We start from the raw sequence: 17,240 nt of genomic DNA, 5'->3' as shown, positions 1-17,240 counted from the left end.
TGCATTTCACACTTGTCAATGTTCATATTTGAGAGATACAATATTTATTATACTTATCAATGTTGTGGATGAGCGCATTGTTTGTGTGTTCTGTTCCTCTCTCTCCATCTCTGTAGCTTCTGGGTATGCTGGAAAAGGACCCGAGCTAAGGGAATTGGGTTGGCTTTATAGTGCCTGTCCCAAATGGCTCATTAATGCATATGGGCATATTGAAAGATATTGTCAGTAATGATGTAATGTTGTAAATGTTATGTTGTGATATTGTTTAAAACCGTGTTGCAATGTATATCCTTTAGTATGTTTAGTTCATGGAAAATGTAGGTTTGTATTGTTAATTGATTAATTAATTAGGGTTAATTGTTCTGAGGGGAGGGGCTAGCCCTACAAAAGGAGCCTCTCTCCAGTCTCTAGAGGGGATTTTTTGGATTGAGCTGTGGATGGGGCAGCATTGTTGTTAAGCTGTCCCATAAGGTAGACGTTGATGGCAGTACTGTTATTTTCTGTTCCGGAATCACTTGTAAATAAACACCTTTGCACAGAAGAACTTTTGCGGTTCCGCCATCTTTTTATTTTTATAGAGGTTAGGTTATCCAGTTTAGCCATCTGGCCTACTCTACGTGACAGTAAGCTAAAGAGGATGACCAACAGTGCTTTCTTTAGCGAGTACTTGGAGGTTAAGAAGCCCAGTGGTTCTAGTGTTAAGGGTGCTGTGCAGGGATATTTGTAATCTAACCACGTTTCAAGGCAATTTAAGCTAATTTCACCTACCCGGCATTTCCTTGTTGGGCAGCGATATGTAGTGGCAGAAGTCCTTTCTTTCCCACTTTGTTTGCGACAGCTTTCTGAGAAAGAAGAATCTCCACAATGTCCTCATGGCCATTCTTAGCCGCCTCATACAGAGCTGTGGACCCATCACTTGCCTCACTATTGACATCAGCACCTAGAACATATTCAGAACAATGTACAGTTAGAAAAGTTTTTTTGTTATATCCATATCCAATGCCATTTGGCCTACAGAATTCATCCTTTTTCCCCCAGGGGAAGTGTTACTGTATTTAATTTAATTATGCCAATGTGCTTTCATCAATTGAAAGCCCTTAATCTATTTTATGAGAATTTGTAAGATTTCTTGTTTGCATAAAATAGACGCAGACCAGTCTTTAAATAATAGGTAATAGAATTTATTCTCGGAGCGCGCTACCACTTAAACACGTGCAGCAGTTTATATATATATCATGACGTCATTTCACTGCTTTAACAGAATCCCCTCCTCTCAACCGGGACAAAGTAAGGTGAAAAGTTCATTCTAACTTACTAACACACTCCCAGATAACTTTTGACCCCTGAACATTATCGATCACCACTGAACTGACAGTTTTAATTAAAAGAAAACCTAGGAATGCACTCACTGCCTTATCTAAAAACACCAGAGCTAAGTTTCAGTAGGGTCAACCATAGGCTAACGACCTTATGTGTTTACACAGTCCACAACCAATTGGAATGGTGTTCATTAACTTATTACTCCTTGTCCGTGTCTCACAATCCCTTCTTATGAACTCATATTGTTAATCAGATATAATAAAACAGAGTATAAGTTTACTTACAGTTCCATTTAAAATGATTTGTTCAGTCATATTAATCATAATTTCCTAACAGGAAGTCATACCCATACCGTGTTTAATAAGAAATCGAAGTGTTTCCACATGTCCATTCTGGGCTGCAGTAGAAAGTGGTGTGATACCGTACATGTCGGTTGGGTTGAGCTTAGCCCCGCTCCGGACTAACATCTCACAGATCTCAACGTTGTTGCGGCTCACAGCCTCTAGGAGAGCTGTCCAGCCCTGGGTGGAGGATTTGTTCACCATAGCACCGTGATTCAGAAGCATGGCCACAATCTCGGCATTGTCCATTTCACAACCTGAGGAAAATGTCAAAGATTGACAGACAGCAGTTATATGGAAGAATTTTCTGGGGTACTCAAGACCGCTTGAGAGGATACTGGGAGAGGCAATCTGTAATGGCAGATTTTGGGTGTAGCTGTATTTCTATATCAAGCCATTCCTGTCTCCCAATAACCTCTCCTTTCTCCTGAAGTGTGGCCTTGTTCACAAGTGCTCCCCTTCATGTATTCAACATGTTTTTCAGCAAAAAAAAATTCACGGCCTTCTGATCTTGCTACCCAACAAGTTATTTTACTATCAGTATCCTATGACTTACTATACTTAAAGTAAAAGGATAATAACAAAGTGGTTGGCAGATATTGTAGGTCTTAGTAGGTCTTAAAGGCAAATGTTTTACCTTTGTAGAGGGGGCTCTCTCTCTCCTTGTTGGCAAGGTCTGGGTCAGCCCCCATCTCCAGAAGTGCCTCTACACAGGCCACCTTTTCGCTTTCCACTGCCAAGATGAGAGCGGTCCGGCCTTTCAGGTCGCACATGTTAATCACACCAGGTTGAGCTTGAAAAGTGGAAAGAAGAACACTAGGATATACTTTATTTTACACTGTATTTTACAGTCTGCTATTTAGCTGGCATTTACTTGGTAAAATGGTAAAATACTTGGTAATTACTTGGAAAATGGGTGCACCATTTGGTATGGACTGCTTGTATTCTTTAACATGAGACTAGAAAATGTCAATTGTTACCACTACACACTTTCCTAGTAAATAACAGGTAAGTACCAGCTTAAATGGGACTATAACATATAAAGATACCAGCCTTACAAAAAAGGACAACAACCAATGATGCAAAGAATGACTGTACTAAATGTACAAGGAACCACTCACTATACATGTACAGTACATCTATGGGGTTTTAAATTGCATTTACCCCCAAGAAGAACTCTGACACACTGGTCTTGGCCATAATATGCAGCCTCGTGCAGCGGGATCCATCCATACTTGTCAGGCCGCAGTATGTTATTCCCGCTGTTTCTAGCCATAGCTCGTACCGTAGTCACATCACCATTCAGGATGGCTTTCACAATAGGGTCCTGTTCCCTAATAGGCAAACATACCCATCATCATCCACTTGCCTTTTTCCCTAGCCCACATAAACTATAGAAGAGCTAACATATGCTACTGTACCTGTAGACTTCCAGTCATTGCGCTAATGCTACTTAACAATGGCTCGCAAAACTACCTCTAGTATCCTTCATAATGCACATAGAGACATAAAATGATATCCACAAGTTCATCTGACTCTGGCTAAGTAGAGAAACGGCTTAATTGCCAGAATCTCGCAGTCCTTTAAAGGGACAATCCAGAACATTCTCAAATTCAATTAGTGCATATTTTATTGATTTGCTATCTTTGAGTTATGGAAAGTGGATTAAAATTAAATACACACATCCTTAGTTAGGGTTTATGGTGTCGGAAAGACATTGGTTACTTAAGTTGTGAATTTCACCAGTTTTCTACCTCATTTATTATTTCCAACACCCAACCATTGTCTATGTATGTGAAAATGGCACTGTGATTAGAAATCTACGATAAAAAAAGTGCAATTTGACGATGTCATCAAAAGTAAAAACATTTTTAAATATAGTGATTTTCAAAGACTATGAGAATCGCGGTCACGTGGTGAGCAGGAAAATGTCCTCCCCTGGCTAGAAACGTTGCAGGTTTTGAAAACCGCTGTTGTGCATTGTTCCTCTTCTTTTCGTTGTTCTGTAGTGTAAAAGAAATGCATCGTTTTCACATACAGTATGTACACTTTGGTATGTTGCTGGAGATAATGCACATGAGGTTGAAAAGTGGTGGAAATCCCAGCAGGTATCCCAACAGGTTTGTATTCTTTAACGTGGAAAAATGATGTACAAAGTACAACAAATGTCATCACATATTATAGAAACATTATTACATATACTGAAGTGTTCATGTCTTGGTGTGAAGGCAATATATGTTGCTAAATACCTTCTGTGAAAGGACACACTTACTTTTCTGTGTCTGGCACGTACTGAATGGAGCCATCGCCTCTGTGATATGCCAGCATGCGCTTTCCATTGCCAGTTACAAAATGAGTCACCACAATGTCTCCACATTTCCTTCTTTCTTCACATGTCCTTCTCCTGCTACAGGAACGGTGAGATATAATTAGTTGACAGTCACATTTTATGCAAATGTATACATAAAATAAATGAAAGTAATATGGGGGGTCCTTAATCTAATTGTATATTGTGTTTCTTCAAAGCGAAATATTTGAATCCTGAAACAACTTTCATTGCTGACATGCGTACTATGGAAAGCTCTGTATCAATGAATACAGTACAGCCATCTAAAGTAATTGTCCACCATCACAATCCACTGCTCAAGTGTTCCTCCGAAAGCATTTCTAAGTGGTAGGCTTAATGCATGTGCATAGTTGATATCTAACATGCACAGTTGCAGGGTACTAATAAGTTGTTGTTTTTTAAACCCTGGTACCACCAAGTTTTTGTGAAAAAACTATAGAGTCACTATTAGTCAAGTTATTTTGACTGGTATTGTTGCAGCAAAACAATCCTGCAGCAAGAGGATTTCAATGTTTAATCCAGAATGTTTTTGATTGTGGTTAGGCTATTAGCTGGCCAAAATTAGGCTACAACAAAAGTGCAGTACTGTTAATATAACTGTGTTATTTTATGTAAATCACAAAGCTCATTTGCATTTCCTTCAGCGCAGGAATTCTCACCCAAAAATAGTGATCAAATTAATCCTGCAGTGTTTACTTAATGATCCTACATCATTAAGTAAACACTGCACGAGTCAAGTCATTTATTTGAGGAAACCGCCACTCATGCATACTTATGAAGTCTGCAACCTACATATGAAATTGAATGGCCAAACCACACCAAAGGTTGTATAACTCTGGAAACATATACTACATTTGCTTTGAAGGAGATGTCTGTATAGTGATACATAGACACACATTACTGACGAGATCCATATAATAATCAGAGAATGCTTTTATTTTCTACACTGTAACTGTAGATAAGGTACGTAATTAGGACAGTTATAGTGCTACGGGGCGGCAGGTAGCCTAGTTGTCAGAGCGCTGGGCCAGTAACCCAAAGGTTGCTGGATCGAATCCCTGAGCTGATAAGGTAAAAATCTGTCATTCTGCCCCTTAACAAGGCCTTAACCCTAACCCTGGTAGGCTGTCATTGTAAATAAGAATTTGTTCTTAACTGACTTGCCTAGTTAAATCAAATAAATGTTCAAAAGAATTACATGTATTATGCCAATGAATTTGAAATACATGTAAATATCTGTAGCCTACAACTTAATATAAATGGGGGCCCAAAACCCAAAGTGGATCATGAAAAACAATGAAGGGTCTTTTCAGCTGGTACACACGCATCAGGTGGGTTGGCAGTAGGCGGCCTATGGCTTGGGTCCTCCCTAGGTGGATTTGATGGGTTCGGTGTAGTTGTGGGTGGATTTGCCCTGAACTGGACTGTTCTTCTGCCTAGAGCTGTGGAGGTCTTGCTGGCTTCACCCAGTGAAGTGGCATTGTGGGGATCACTAAGGCTGCGTTCGATAGCCAGCTGCATCAGCTCGTCATCTGACAGGTTGCTGTAGAGAGTGTAGTCATCAAACCCCAGAGTGGGGCTGATAGTGGAGCCAGGCATGGACTTGCTGGCAACTGCCATGTTGGATCTAGAAAGAAAAGAGAGCATACAATATAACGGTTACATATGATGCTTTATGCATTATGTCCACCATGTTGGATCTTGAGACCCATTCCTTGGCACCTACACCAGTGGTGGTCAAGACTGGTCCTAGCGGGTGCCACAATATCGTCCATCTAGAGACCATGATTAAAGGAATAGTTTACCCAAATAGCAAAAATACATATTGGTTCTGATTGTGTAGATGATTTGGACATGACATGCAAAAATGGGATTATCAGGGATATTGACTTGCATTGGTTACGTGCCACAAATGCAAAAAACTGAGCATTTGTAGACAGTGGTCAGATAATCCAAACCAAAGGTTTTCTGGGGAAGCATATCGAAACATTTCTGCAGCCTTGAATGTCCCCAAGAACACACATTCTTAAATTAAAGAAGTTTGAAACCACCAATGCTCATCATAATCTGGCCGCCCGGCCAAACTGAGCAAATGGGGGAGAAGGGCCTTAGTCAGCGAGGTGACCAAGAACCCCATAGCCACGAGAACTTTCCACGAGAACTTTCCAGAAGGACAACCATCTCTACAGCACTCCACCAATCAAGCCTTCATGGTAGAGTGGCCAGACGGAAGATACTCCGAAATAAAAGGCACATGACAACCTGCTATGAGTTTGGCAAAAGGCACCTAAAGACTCTCAGACCATGAGAACAAGATTCTCTGGTCTGATGAAACCAAGATTTACAATTTTGGCCTGAATGCCAAGCGTCACTTCTGGAGAAAACCTTGCACCATCCCTACTGTGAAGCATGGTGGTGGCAGCATCATGTTTTGGGGATGTTTTTCAGTGGCAGTGACTGGGTGACATATTCAAGATCGAGGCAAAGGTGAACGGAGCAAAGTACAGAGAAGTGCTTGATGAAAACCTGCTCCACAGCGCTCAGGACTTCAGACTAATATGAAGGTCCACCTTCCAACAGGACAATGACCCTAAGAACACAGCCAAGACAACGCAGGAGTGGCTTCGGGACAAGTCTCTGAATGTCCTTGAGTGTCTCAGCCGGTGCCCGGATTTGAACCCGATTGAACTTCTCTGGAGAGACCTGAAAATAGCTGTGCAGCAATGCTCCCCATCCAACCTGACAGAGCTTGAGAGGATCTGCAGAGAAGAATAGGAGAAACTCCGCAAATACAAGTGTGCTAAGCTTGTTGCGTCATTCCCAAGAAGAATCAATTCTGTAATCGCTGCTAAAGGTGCTTCAACAACGTGCTGAGAAAAGGGTCTGAATGTATTATAATAAATTATAAATTAACAAAAAAAATCTAAAAACATCTTTTTTTTCTCATGTGAAGGCCTAATTACAGAGGAGAAACTTCTAGATGCAAGTAAAGCCTTCACGTCCGGGAAAACTCCAGGGCTGGTATATCAAAGGTATATCAAATATTTTTCAATGTACTCAAAGGTCCGTTATTAACATGCTTTAACCACTCCTATACAAATTTTAAATACTCAGCAAGAAGGTCTGATTTAATGATTACTGAAACAGGACCCAAGAGGTAAATATAAAGATCAAGTCCGACCTAAAAAACTGGAGACCCCTTACACTTCAGTATTGTGATGCCAAAATTTTTGCAAAATGCATAGCGCATAGAATTTATTAAAAAGGTATTGTCATATATTATTAATTCTAGTCAGACAGGGTTTTTACATGGACGTTAGTTTCGAGAAAATACTGGAAATCATACAACTATAAAGAATCTGTGACACCAGGCCTGGTATTCATAGCCTTTGATGAAGTATGACTGGAATTCATATGTAAATGCCTGGACAATTTTAATTTTGGAGAATCTCTTATACAATGTGTTAAAGTTATGTATAGCAACCCCAGGTGTAAAATAGTAAATAATGGCTACTTCTCAGAAAGTATTAAATTGTTAAGAGAAGTAAAACAAGGCTGTCCACTATTGGCATATCTATTTATTATGGCATTGAAATGTTAGCTATTAAAACCAGATCCAACAATAATATCAAGGGGCTAGAAATCTAGAATTGTGATCAATAAAAAAATAATACAAGTTTTATTTAAAACCTCTCTGGGATAGGCAGGACGCTTGCGTCCCACTTGGCCAATAGTCAGGGAAAATGTAGAGCACCAAATTCAAATAAAATACTATAAAAATCAAACTTTCATTAAATCACACATGTAAGATACCAAATTAAAGCTACACTCGTTGTGAATCCAGACAACATGTCAGATTTCAAAAAGGCTTTTCGGTGAAAGCATAAGATGCTATTATCTGATGATAGCACAACAGTAAACAAAGAGAGTAGCATATTTCAACCCTGCAGGCGCAACACAAAACGCAGGAATAAAAATATAATTCATGCCTTTGACGAGTTTCTTTTGTTGGCACTTTATGTCCCATAAACATCACAAATGGTCCTTTTGTTCAATTAATTCGCGTTTGATCCAGAAAAACACAGCTTCCAACTTGCGCAACGTCACTACAAAATATCTCAAAAGTTACCTGTAAACTTTGCCAAAACATTTCAAACTACTTTTGTAATACAACTTTAGGTATTTTTAAACGGTTAATCGATCAAATTGAAGACGGGACAATCTGTGTTCAATACAGGAAGACAACAAACCCAAGCTACTTTAAGTCATGCTCCTCTCTCAAAAAGTAGACTTCAAATGACACTCATTCAAGATGGCCGTACTTCTTCATTACACAAAGGAATAACCTCAACCAATTTCTAAAGACTGGTGACTTCCAGTGGGAGCGGTAGGAACTGAAAACAAGTCCCTTAGAAATCTAGTTTCCCAATGAAACTTCATTGAATAGACAGTGACCTCAAAAAAAGAAATCTGAATGATTTGTCCTCGGGGTTTTGCCTGCTGCACAAGTTCTGTTATACTCACAGACATGATTCAAGCAGTTTTAGAAACTTCAGAAATCAACTAATAATATGCATATCTTATATTCTGGGGATGAGTAGCAGGAAGTTGAAATTGGGCACGCTATTTATCCAAAAGTGAAAATGCTGCCCCCTATCCCGAAGAAGTTTTTAAGGACTAAAAAATTGACAGCTTTTCCATACAGCTTCCAAAATAGCTGGTAAAAGAATGTTGACGTACCGAATCCATGTCACATGGTTTATGAACTGATACACAAAATATCACCAGATTTAAAACTTTGAGTTTTTAAATATAATTGACAATACAACATGCTTGCAGTCAATAGAATGATATTTATATGGGGGATACAATCAAGTGACAGAATCATTAGATCACTTGTTTTGGTACTGCCCATATATAGGTTGTTTTTGGTTGAAAGGTTCAGGAATACCTGAATAATTGCAACATTTACTTAGAGATAACTCTGCAAATAGCACCAAAGCCATCTTCGATGCAAAAAGCTCTTAATTCCCCACATCGCTCAGTGGTGGTGAGGCGGTCGGAGAAGACGGCGCAGGGAATCAGCTTAAGATCCAAGGCAGAACAGAACAGCCCCCACTCTGACATCCAAAGCATCGGCCTCCACCACGAACTGACGGGAAGGGTCTGGATGAACCAGGATCGGAGCCGTGGTGAAGCATTGTTTAAGGTCCCAGAATGCCCGGTCTGCTGCCGTGGACCACGTGAACGGAACCTTGGTAGAGATGAGGGCAGACAGGAGGGAGAACAGGGGGCTGTAAACCTGGATAAAGTGGCGATAAAAGTTGGCGAACCCAAGGAAACGTTGCAGCTACACCCTGGCCAATCCACCACAAGCGTTGCATCTGCTGAGGCCAATCCACCACCACTTTCACCTTCTCGGGATCCATCTTGACACTCCCAGCAGAGATGATGTAGCCCAGAAAGGGAATGGTGGAGCGATGGAACTCTCACTTGTCCGCCTTAACGAACAACGAGTTCTCCAGCACTGGAGAAACTGCTGGACATGGAGCATGTTTTCTTGGGGGGAGAGGGAGAAGACGAGGGTGTCATCCAATTAGACAAAGTGGAACCGGTTCAGCATGTCATGGAGAATGTTATTCACCAGAGCCTGGAACAGGGCAGGGCCTTGGTGAGGCCAAAGGGCATGACTAGATATTCGTAACATCCACGGGAATGGAGAGGAGCTGAGTGGGGATGTTCAGCTCGGAAGCCAGTGTGGCGTCCAAAAAGCTCTCATCAGCCCCAGAGTCAATGAGGACCCGGAGATATTTGGACTGGTTTCCCCACAGCAGAATGAAATGAAAAGGGGTGCGAGTAAAGGAAAGCAGAAAAGTTCCCCATATGGCCCACCAGAGTACTCGCTCCTACCGGTGAGCCTGGTAAAAACCGGGCATGAGGACACAAAATGACCAAAGGTCCCACAATACAGACAGCTCCTTGTGCTGATCTGGTGTTGCCGTTCAGCTGGCAACAACACAGCCCTGCCTAGTTGCATGGGCTCAGGAAACAGTTCCTCAGCCCTCCTTGGTGATTCTCGAGGAGATCTCGGGTGCTCTTGGCCACAGGACCGTCAGAGACTTCCAGGATGACTCGGAGGAGAGGTGGAATCCCTGGACGTGTGAGTGAAAACGAATTTCCTGTCCATCCGTCGTTCCTGCAATCGCCCATCGATGCGGACGGTCAACACGATGAGGGATCAATATCTGTGGGTAAGTCCCAATCCGCAAGCTCGTCCTTAACCTCCCCCGAGACGCCGTGCAGGAACATGTTGAACAGTGCTTCCGGTTCCACGCAGTCTCCGCTGCCAACGTACGGTATCCACCGCATAGTCGGCCACAATGCGGGCATCCTGCCGGAGCTGGATTAGCTTCCAGGCAGCTTCTCTCCCGGAGAACGGGGCATCAAAGACCTTCCTCACCTTTCCCATGAACCCCTCCAGGCTCGCGCACATGGCCCATTCTGCTGATGTTCCCATACGGCGGTAGCCCAGGTGAGAGCCCATCCAGACATCAGCGTGATGAGGTAGGCTATTTTGGAGCGATCCGAGGAGAAGGAGGAGGGATGAAGCCCAACAGGTGCTCGGCTCTCCATTAAAGCGTTCCGGAGGAAGTAACCGGGGCTCCTGGGAAGGTGGTGGGGTGGCGCTGCTAACTGCCGAGTTGCTGAGGTGCCACCATGGCAGGCTGACCCCCAGATGTCCCGCGGAACTGCTCTAGCAGCATGTCCTGGTCATGGTGCTCAGCAAACATTTGGACCCCCTCCATCAGCCCCATAAGCAATTGCTCATGCCTACCAATGGAGGCTCCTTGGGAGGAGATGGTGTTGCGCACCTGGTCCGGGTCTGCTGGGTCAGTCATGGCCAGTTCGTACTATCAGGTACAGTGGGGCAAAAAAGTATTTAGTCAGCCACCAATTGTGCAAGTTCTCCCACTTAAAAAGATGAGAGAGGCCTGTAATTTTCATCATAGGTACACTTCAACTAGGACAGACAAAATGAGAAAAGAAATCTGAAAATCACATTGTAGGATTTTTTATGAATTTATTTGCAAATTATGGTGGAAAATAAGTATTTGGCCAATAACTAAAGTTTATCTCAATACTTTGTTATATACCCTTTGTTGGCAATGACAGAGGTCAAACGTTTTCCGTAAGTCTTCATACACTGTTGCTGGTATTTTGGCCCATTCCTCCATGCAGATCTCCTCTAGAGCAGTGATGTTTTGGGGCTGTTGCTGGGAAACACGGACTTTCAACTCCCTCCAAAGATTTTCTATGGGGTTGAGATATGAAGACTGGCTAGGCCACTCCAGGACCTTGAAATGCTTCTTACGAAGCCACTCCTTCGTTGCCCGGGCGGTGTGTTTGGGATCATTGTCATGCTGAAAGACCCAGCCATGTTTCATCTTCCATGCCCTTGCTGATGGAAGGAGGTTTTCACTCAAAATCTCACAATACATGGCCCCATTCATTCTTTCCTTTACACAGATCAGTCGTCCTGGTCCCTTTGCAGAAAAACAGCCCCAAAGCATGATGTTTCCACCCCCATGCTTCACAGTAGGTATGGTGTTATTTGGATGCAACTCAGCATTCTTTGTCCTCCAAACACGACGAGTTGAGTTTTTACCAAAACGTTCTATTTTGGTGTCATCTGACCATATGACATTCTCCCAATCTTCTTCTGGATCATCCAAATGCTCTCTAGCAAACTTCAGACGGGCCTGGACATGTACTGGCTTAAGCAGGGGACACATCTGGCACTGCAGGATTTGAGTCCCTGGCGGCATAGTGTGTTACTGATGGTAGGTTTTGTTACTTTGGTTCCATCTCTCTGCAGGTCATTCACTAGGTCCCACCGTGTGGTTCTGGGATTTTTGCTCACCGTTCTTGTGATCATGTTGACCCCACGGGGTGAGATCTTGCGTGGAGCCCCAGATCGAGGGAGATTATCAGTGGTCTTGTATGTCTTCCATTTCCTAATAATTGCTCCCACAGTTCATTTCTTCAAACCAAGCTGCTTACCTATTGCAGATTCAGTATTCCCAGCCTGGTGCAGGTCTACAATTTTGTTTCTGGTGTTCTTTGACAGCTCTTTGGTCTTGGCCATAGTGGAGTTTGGAGTGTGACTGTTTGAGGTTGTGGACAGGTGTCCTTTATACTTATAAGTTCAAACAGGTGCTATTAATACAGGTAACGAGTGGAGGACAGAGGAGCCTCTCTAAAGAAGAAGTTACAGATCTGTGAGAGCCAGAAATCTTGCTTGTTTGTAGGTTACCAAATACTTATTTTCCACCATAATTTGCAAATAAATTCATTAAAAATCCTACAATGTGATTTTCTGGAATTTTTTTCTCATTTTGTCTGTCATAGTTGAAGTGTACCTAAGAGGAAAATTACAGGCCTCTCTCATCTTTTTAAGTGGGAGAACTTGCACAATTGGTGGCTGACTAATACTTTTTTGCCCCACTGTATGAAGGTAAGACCCAGATGCAGACCACGTCGAATAAACAATAGTTTAATAATCCAACAGGTGCAGGCAATAGACAGGTCTAGGAAGGCAGGAGTCAGTTTACCAGAGGTGGGGCTACAGTACCAGGTAGCAGGCAGGCTCAGGGTCAGGGTAAAGCAGAGGTCGGTAATCCAGAGGGGGGCAAAGCTACAGCTCGGCAGGCATGCTCGGGGTCAGGGGCAGGCAGAGTGGTCAGGCAGGAGGGCTCGGAGTCAGGACAGGCAAGGGTCAAAACCAGGAGAGCGAGAAAAGAGAGACTGTAAAAAGCAGGAGCTGAGACAAAAACCGCTGGTTGACTTGAACAAACAATACAAACTGGCAACAGACAAACAGATAACATAGGTATAAATACACAGGGGATAAAGGGGAATATGGGTGACACCTGGAAGGGAGGGTGGAGACAATCACAAAGACAGGTGAAACATTAAGTGTATTCAATTTAGTCAATTTAGTCAAAAGATTAGTATTTGGTCCTATATTCCGAGCACGCAATGATTACATCAAGCGTTTGACTCATAATTATTCACAATTCATTAATGATTATCTGTAATTATGGTAGCATTCTCATTAATGTAGAAGTGTTCTGAAATATATTCTATTCTTATTTACAATAGAAGTGACTCAATACATTATTTACCATTCATTTCTATAGGGCACAACATAATCCAAACACAACCAAACAAACTGCAAATGCTTCCACAAGTTTGATGCAGTCTGTGTCACGTGGTATAATGATAGAAGACAAGCCAGTAATACGTGATAGTTTTGTCTTTTTCTCCACCCAAACAAAGAGGAAGGTGTAAAGCTCTAAATAATACATGGGACTAGAACTGTAAAACAAGTGCACAATAACACGTAGCATGGAAGCCGATACAACAGCACAGGTGCTCACAAGACCAAGGGACATGGTAACAATAACCAACAAGGACAATGGGGAACAGAGAACACATACAGTTGAAGTTGGAAGTTTACATACACTTAGGTTGGAGTCATTAAAACTCGTTTTTCAACCACTCCACAAATTTCTTGTTAACAAACTACAGTTTGGCAAGTCGGTTAGGACATCTACTTCATGCATGACATAAATAATTTTTCCAACAATTGTTTACAGGCAGATTATTTCACTTATAATTCACTGTATCACAATTCTGAGTGGGTCAGAAGTTTACATACACTAAGTTGACCGTGCCTTTAAAAAGCTTGGAAATTCCAGAAAATGATTTCATGGCATTAGAAGCTTCTGATAGGCTAATTGACATAATTTGAGTCAATTTGAGGTGTACCTGTGGATGTATTTCAAGGCCTATCTTCAAACTCAGTGCCTCTTTGCTTGACATCATGGGAAAATCAAAAGAAATCAGCCAAGACCTCAGAAAAAACATTGTAGACCTCCACAAGTCTGGTTCATCCTTGGGAGCAATTTTCAAATGTCTGAAGGTACCACTTTCATCTGTACAAACAATAGTACGCAAGTATAAAAACCATTGGACCACGCAGCCGTCATTCCGCTCAGGAAGACGACGCGTGTTGTCTCCTAGGGATGAACGTACTTTGGTGAGAAAAGTGCAAATCAATCCCAAAACAACAACAAAGGACCTTGTGAAGATGCTGGAGGAAACAGGTACAAAAGTATCTATATCCACAGTAAAATGAGTCCTATATCAACATAACCTGAAAGGCTGCTCAGCAAGGAAGAAGCCATTGCTCCCAAACAGCCATAAAAAAGCCAGACTCCAATGTGCAACTGCACATGGGGACAAAGATCGTACTTTTTGGAGAAATGTCCTCTGGTCTGATGAAACAAAAATAGAACTCTTTGGCCATAATGACCATCATTATGTTTGGAAAAAATTGGGGAAGCTTGCAAGTCGAAGAACACAATCCCAACCGTGAAGCACGGGGGTGGCAGCATCATGTTGTGGGGTTGCTTTGCTGCAGGAGGGACTGGTGCACTTCACAAAATAGATGGCTTCATGAGGGAGGACAACAAAGTCAAGGACAATAAAGTCAATGTATTGGAGTGGCCATCACAAATCCCGGACCTCAATCCCATAGAAAATGTGTGGGCAGAATTGAAAAGGCGTGTGTGAGCAAGGAGGCCTACAAACCTGACTCAGTTACACCAGCTCTGTCAGGAGGAATGGGCCAAAATTCACCCAACTTATTGTGGGAAGCTTGTGGAAGGCTACCCGAAACATTTGACCCAAGTTAAACAATTTAAAACAATGCTACCGAATACTAATTGAGTGTATGTAAACTTCTGACCCACTGGGAATGTGATGAAAGAAACAAAAAGCTGAAATAAATCATTCTCTCTACTATTATTCTGACATTTCACATTCTTAAATTAAAGTGGTGATCCTAACTGACCTAAGACAGGGAACTTTTACTAGTATTAAATGTCAGGAATTGTGAAAAATTGAGTTTAAATGTATTTGGCTAAGGTGTATGTAAATGTACGACTTCAACTGTATATACACATACTAATCAAGAGGAATGGGAACCAGGTGTGCGTAATGAGACAAGACAGTCCAGGTTGGGTGGTAATGTATCCAGTTCAGTGATGCCTAGACGTAGACCTCTGGAGCTGGTGAACGGAATGAGCAGCAAGTACCAGGGGATCCGTGACACTTTGCATACTAGGAATATGGGACCAAGTACTACACTTTTGACTAATTTTAATTTACAATAAGTGAATTTGTCCAAATACTTATGACACTTTCAACTGGAGGTGCTTTCATTTCTAAATGGTAAAAAAGATAGTGTTTTAAAATGCCCTCAAATAAAATGTGACATTCCCTACTGTCACTACATTTAAAACATTTTATCTCAAATCCAAAATGTTGGAATATAGAGCCAAGTTAAACGTTTTAGAATCACTGTCTAAATAAATACGTAGTTGAATGTAACTGCAAAACCAAAGTATGTGCAAGTGGCTTGTCAACTAATAAGGCAAACTCCCATTGTACACAATAATTAGGGATGGGCCGAGTAGTCGGACAAAGCGAGTTTTGTAACGGATTCTGACTGAGTGACAGCAAACTTGTCTGCCTGCAGCAAGTTGATGACACAGGCACACACACACACACCCCTCCACGTGCTGATCCTAATCTGCAGCTTTTTTGCAGTGAAAATGTGCAGGGAGGTATTTTGCCAACATCTATTTAGTCATAATTTTTTCAGTTTTTTCCACTCACAACTATGAACTGTCAATTTATGGATATGATTATGGCCATGTCGGCACACCCCTAATAAGAATGTCATGCAAATTCTTATTTACAATGACGGCCTACACCGGCCAAACCCAGACTACGCTGTGTGCCGCCCTATGGGACTCCCAATCATGGTCAGTTGTGATACAGCCTGGATTCAGACCAGGGTGTCTGTCTGTAGGGACACCTCAAGCAATGAGATGCAATGCTTTAGAGCACTGTACCACTCGGGAGCCCTTGCAGGTTGCAGGTTCCTTCTCGACAATGCAATAAGTAATAATAAAAGATGAGAATATGAAAATAAAGTAAATGGCTCAGTAGAATATTTTTTTTAGCATAAGTATAATACAGGGAAGAACAACATAGTCCAAAATTTGTCTTACCTTCCACCCAAGCTCTTACCGTTCTCCAGAGGCAAAAACAGTTTAAAAGTGTTTTTCTTCTCTGGTTAGTCTCACTTTCCCCCACTAAGACTTCTCCACTCCTCTGACGGTGACTGGGGGGACTGAGGGGACTGAGCCTGGGCTTCTGCTCCAGCCGTCTAGGATATTTTTGGAGGCTTCACGTGATATCCAAGGTATGGTGGGCCAATTTTTCCTCTCCCCCTTCATAGCTCAGATTGCTCCAGAGCAGGAGCTGGCCTAGTTTTTTGATGAGGGACTGAGTTCGCTGAACAACAAAACAAATAGCTGGAACTCTTGGGAGTAAAAGCAAAGATTCCCAAAATTCAGGAAATGTGTCAATCGTACAATTCGTAAATATTACAATAAAGTGATATTGACTATGTTCAATGGAAACTGTGAGTAGTCCAGAGTACAGTCTTTAGGCTTGTAGTCCTCCTGTGCTTGGTCAGACTCTTGCTGCGTCTGGGTCAGGTTTAATTATGGTGAGTTGTTTCTTATGTTAAGTAGTCTGGTATTGTGTTGTGTTAAAATCACTGCAATGCAAAGAGGTGTTCATTAAATGCATGAAAAAAGATTAAAGTAGATCAACAAGGTTAGCTTCTTTCCGTTGTGTTGGCAGCTCAATCTGTGTCATGTGTTTGTTTACTTCTAAACCCAGTACACTTTACGTTCCTTTTTGTATGTGGACAAATTCACAGATACCCACAGGCTGGAGAATACCAGCCACTAGAGTTACAGTCATGTCGTCAGTGAATTTGTTAATACCCTGTTGAGTGTAGAGCTTAGGGGTTTGTTCTGTACTCTGCTAATTGTTTGTTGTCGTGCAGAACAAGCAATAAAAAGTCTGTTGCAGAAAGCCTGGCGTCAGCAGAAAACACCATTTCTAGTTTTACCTACTGAATCAAAGTGTGAACATTTGCGTGCCTATTATTATTATTATTTTTGTGAATAACATCAAAATAGAAAACAACTAACTTGTCCAAGTAGATCTTGGATTCAAAGTTAGTTTAACCACTAGGCTCAACCGCCAGGGGGGAAATTTTAAGCGATAGTTATCGGTTTGAACCC

General features: G+C 41.9%; 1 protein-coding gene across 3 annotated transcripts in view; it reads right to left on the bottom strand.

Annotated features, from left to right (window-relative positions):
• Positions 1 to 16,297, bottom strand: part of LOC112244734 (ankyrin repeat and SOCS box protein 2-like) — a 35,355-nt gene extending 19,058 nt beyond the window's left edge. Inside the window, exons 1-7 of one of the 3 annotated variants that reach the window (XM_024412503.2) lie at positions 16,152 to 16,297; positions 5,333 to 5,635; positions 3,934 to 4,068; positions 2,826 to 2,995; positions 2,299 to 2,454; positions 1,673 to 1,918; positions 769 to 940 (exon numbers count right to left, since the gene is read on the bottom strand). In XM_024412503.2, the coding sequence (XP_024268271.1) occupies positions 769 to 940; positions 1,673 to 1,918; positions 2,299 to 2,454; positions 2,826 to 2,995; positions 3,934 to 4,068; positions 5,333 to 5,628 (1,175 nt within the window). In that variant the 5' untranslated portion in view covers positions 5,629 to 5,635; positions 16,152 to 16,297. The remainder of the gene's footprint in view (positions 1 to 768; positions 941 to 1,672; positions 1,919 to 2,298; positions 2,455 to 2,825; positions 2,996 to 3,933; positions 4,069 to 5,332; positions 5,636 to 16,151) is intronic. The other 2 variants (XM_024412505.2, XM_024412504.2) reach the window with 2 other exon arrangements.
• Positions 16,298 to 17,240: the final 943 nt, after the last annotated feature.

The sequence above is a fragment of the Oncorhynchus tshawytscha genome, linkage group LG18 (assembly GCF_018296145.1).
Source record: "Oncorhynchus tshawytscha isolate Ot180627B linkage group LG18, Otsh_v2.0, whole genome shotgun sequence".
Lineage (NCBI taxonomy): Eukaryota > Metazoa > Chordata > Actinopteri > Salmoniformes > Salmonidae > Oncorhynchus > Oncorhynchus tshawytscha.
Note: the sequence above shows the minus strand (reverse complement) of the source record. Positions and strands in the feature narration are given on the sequence as shown.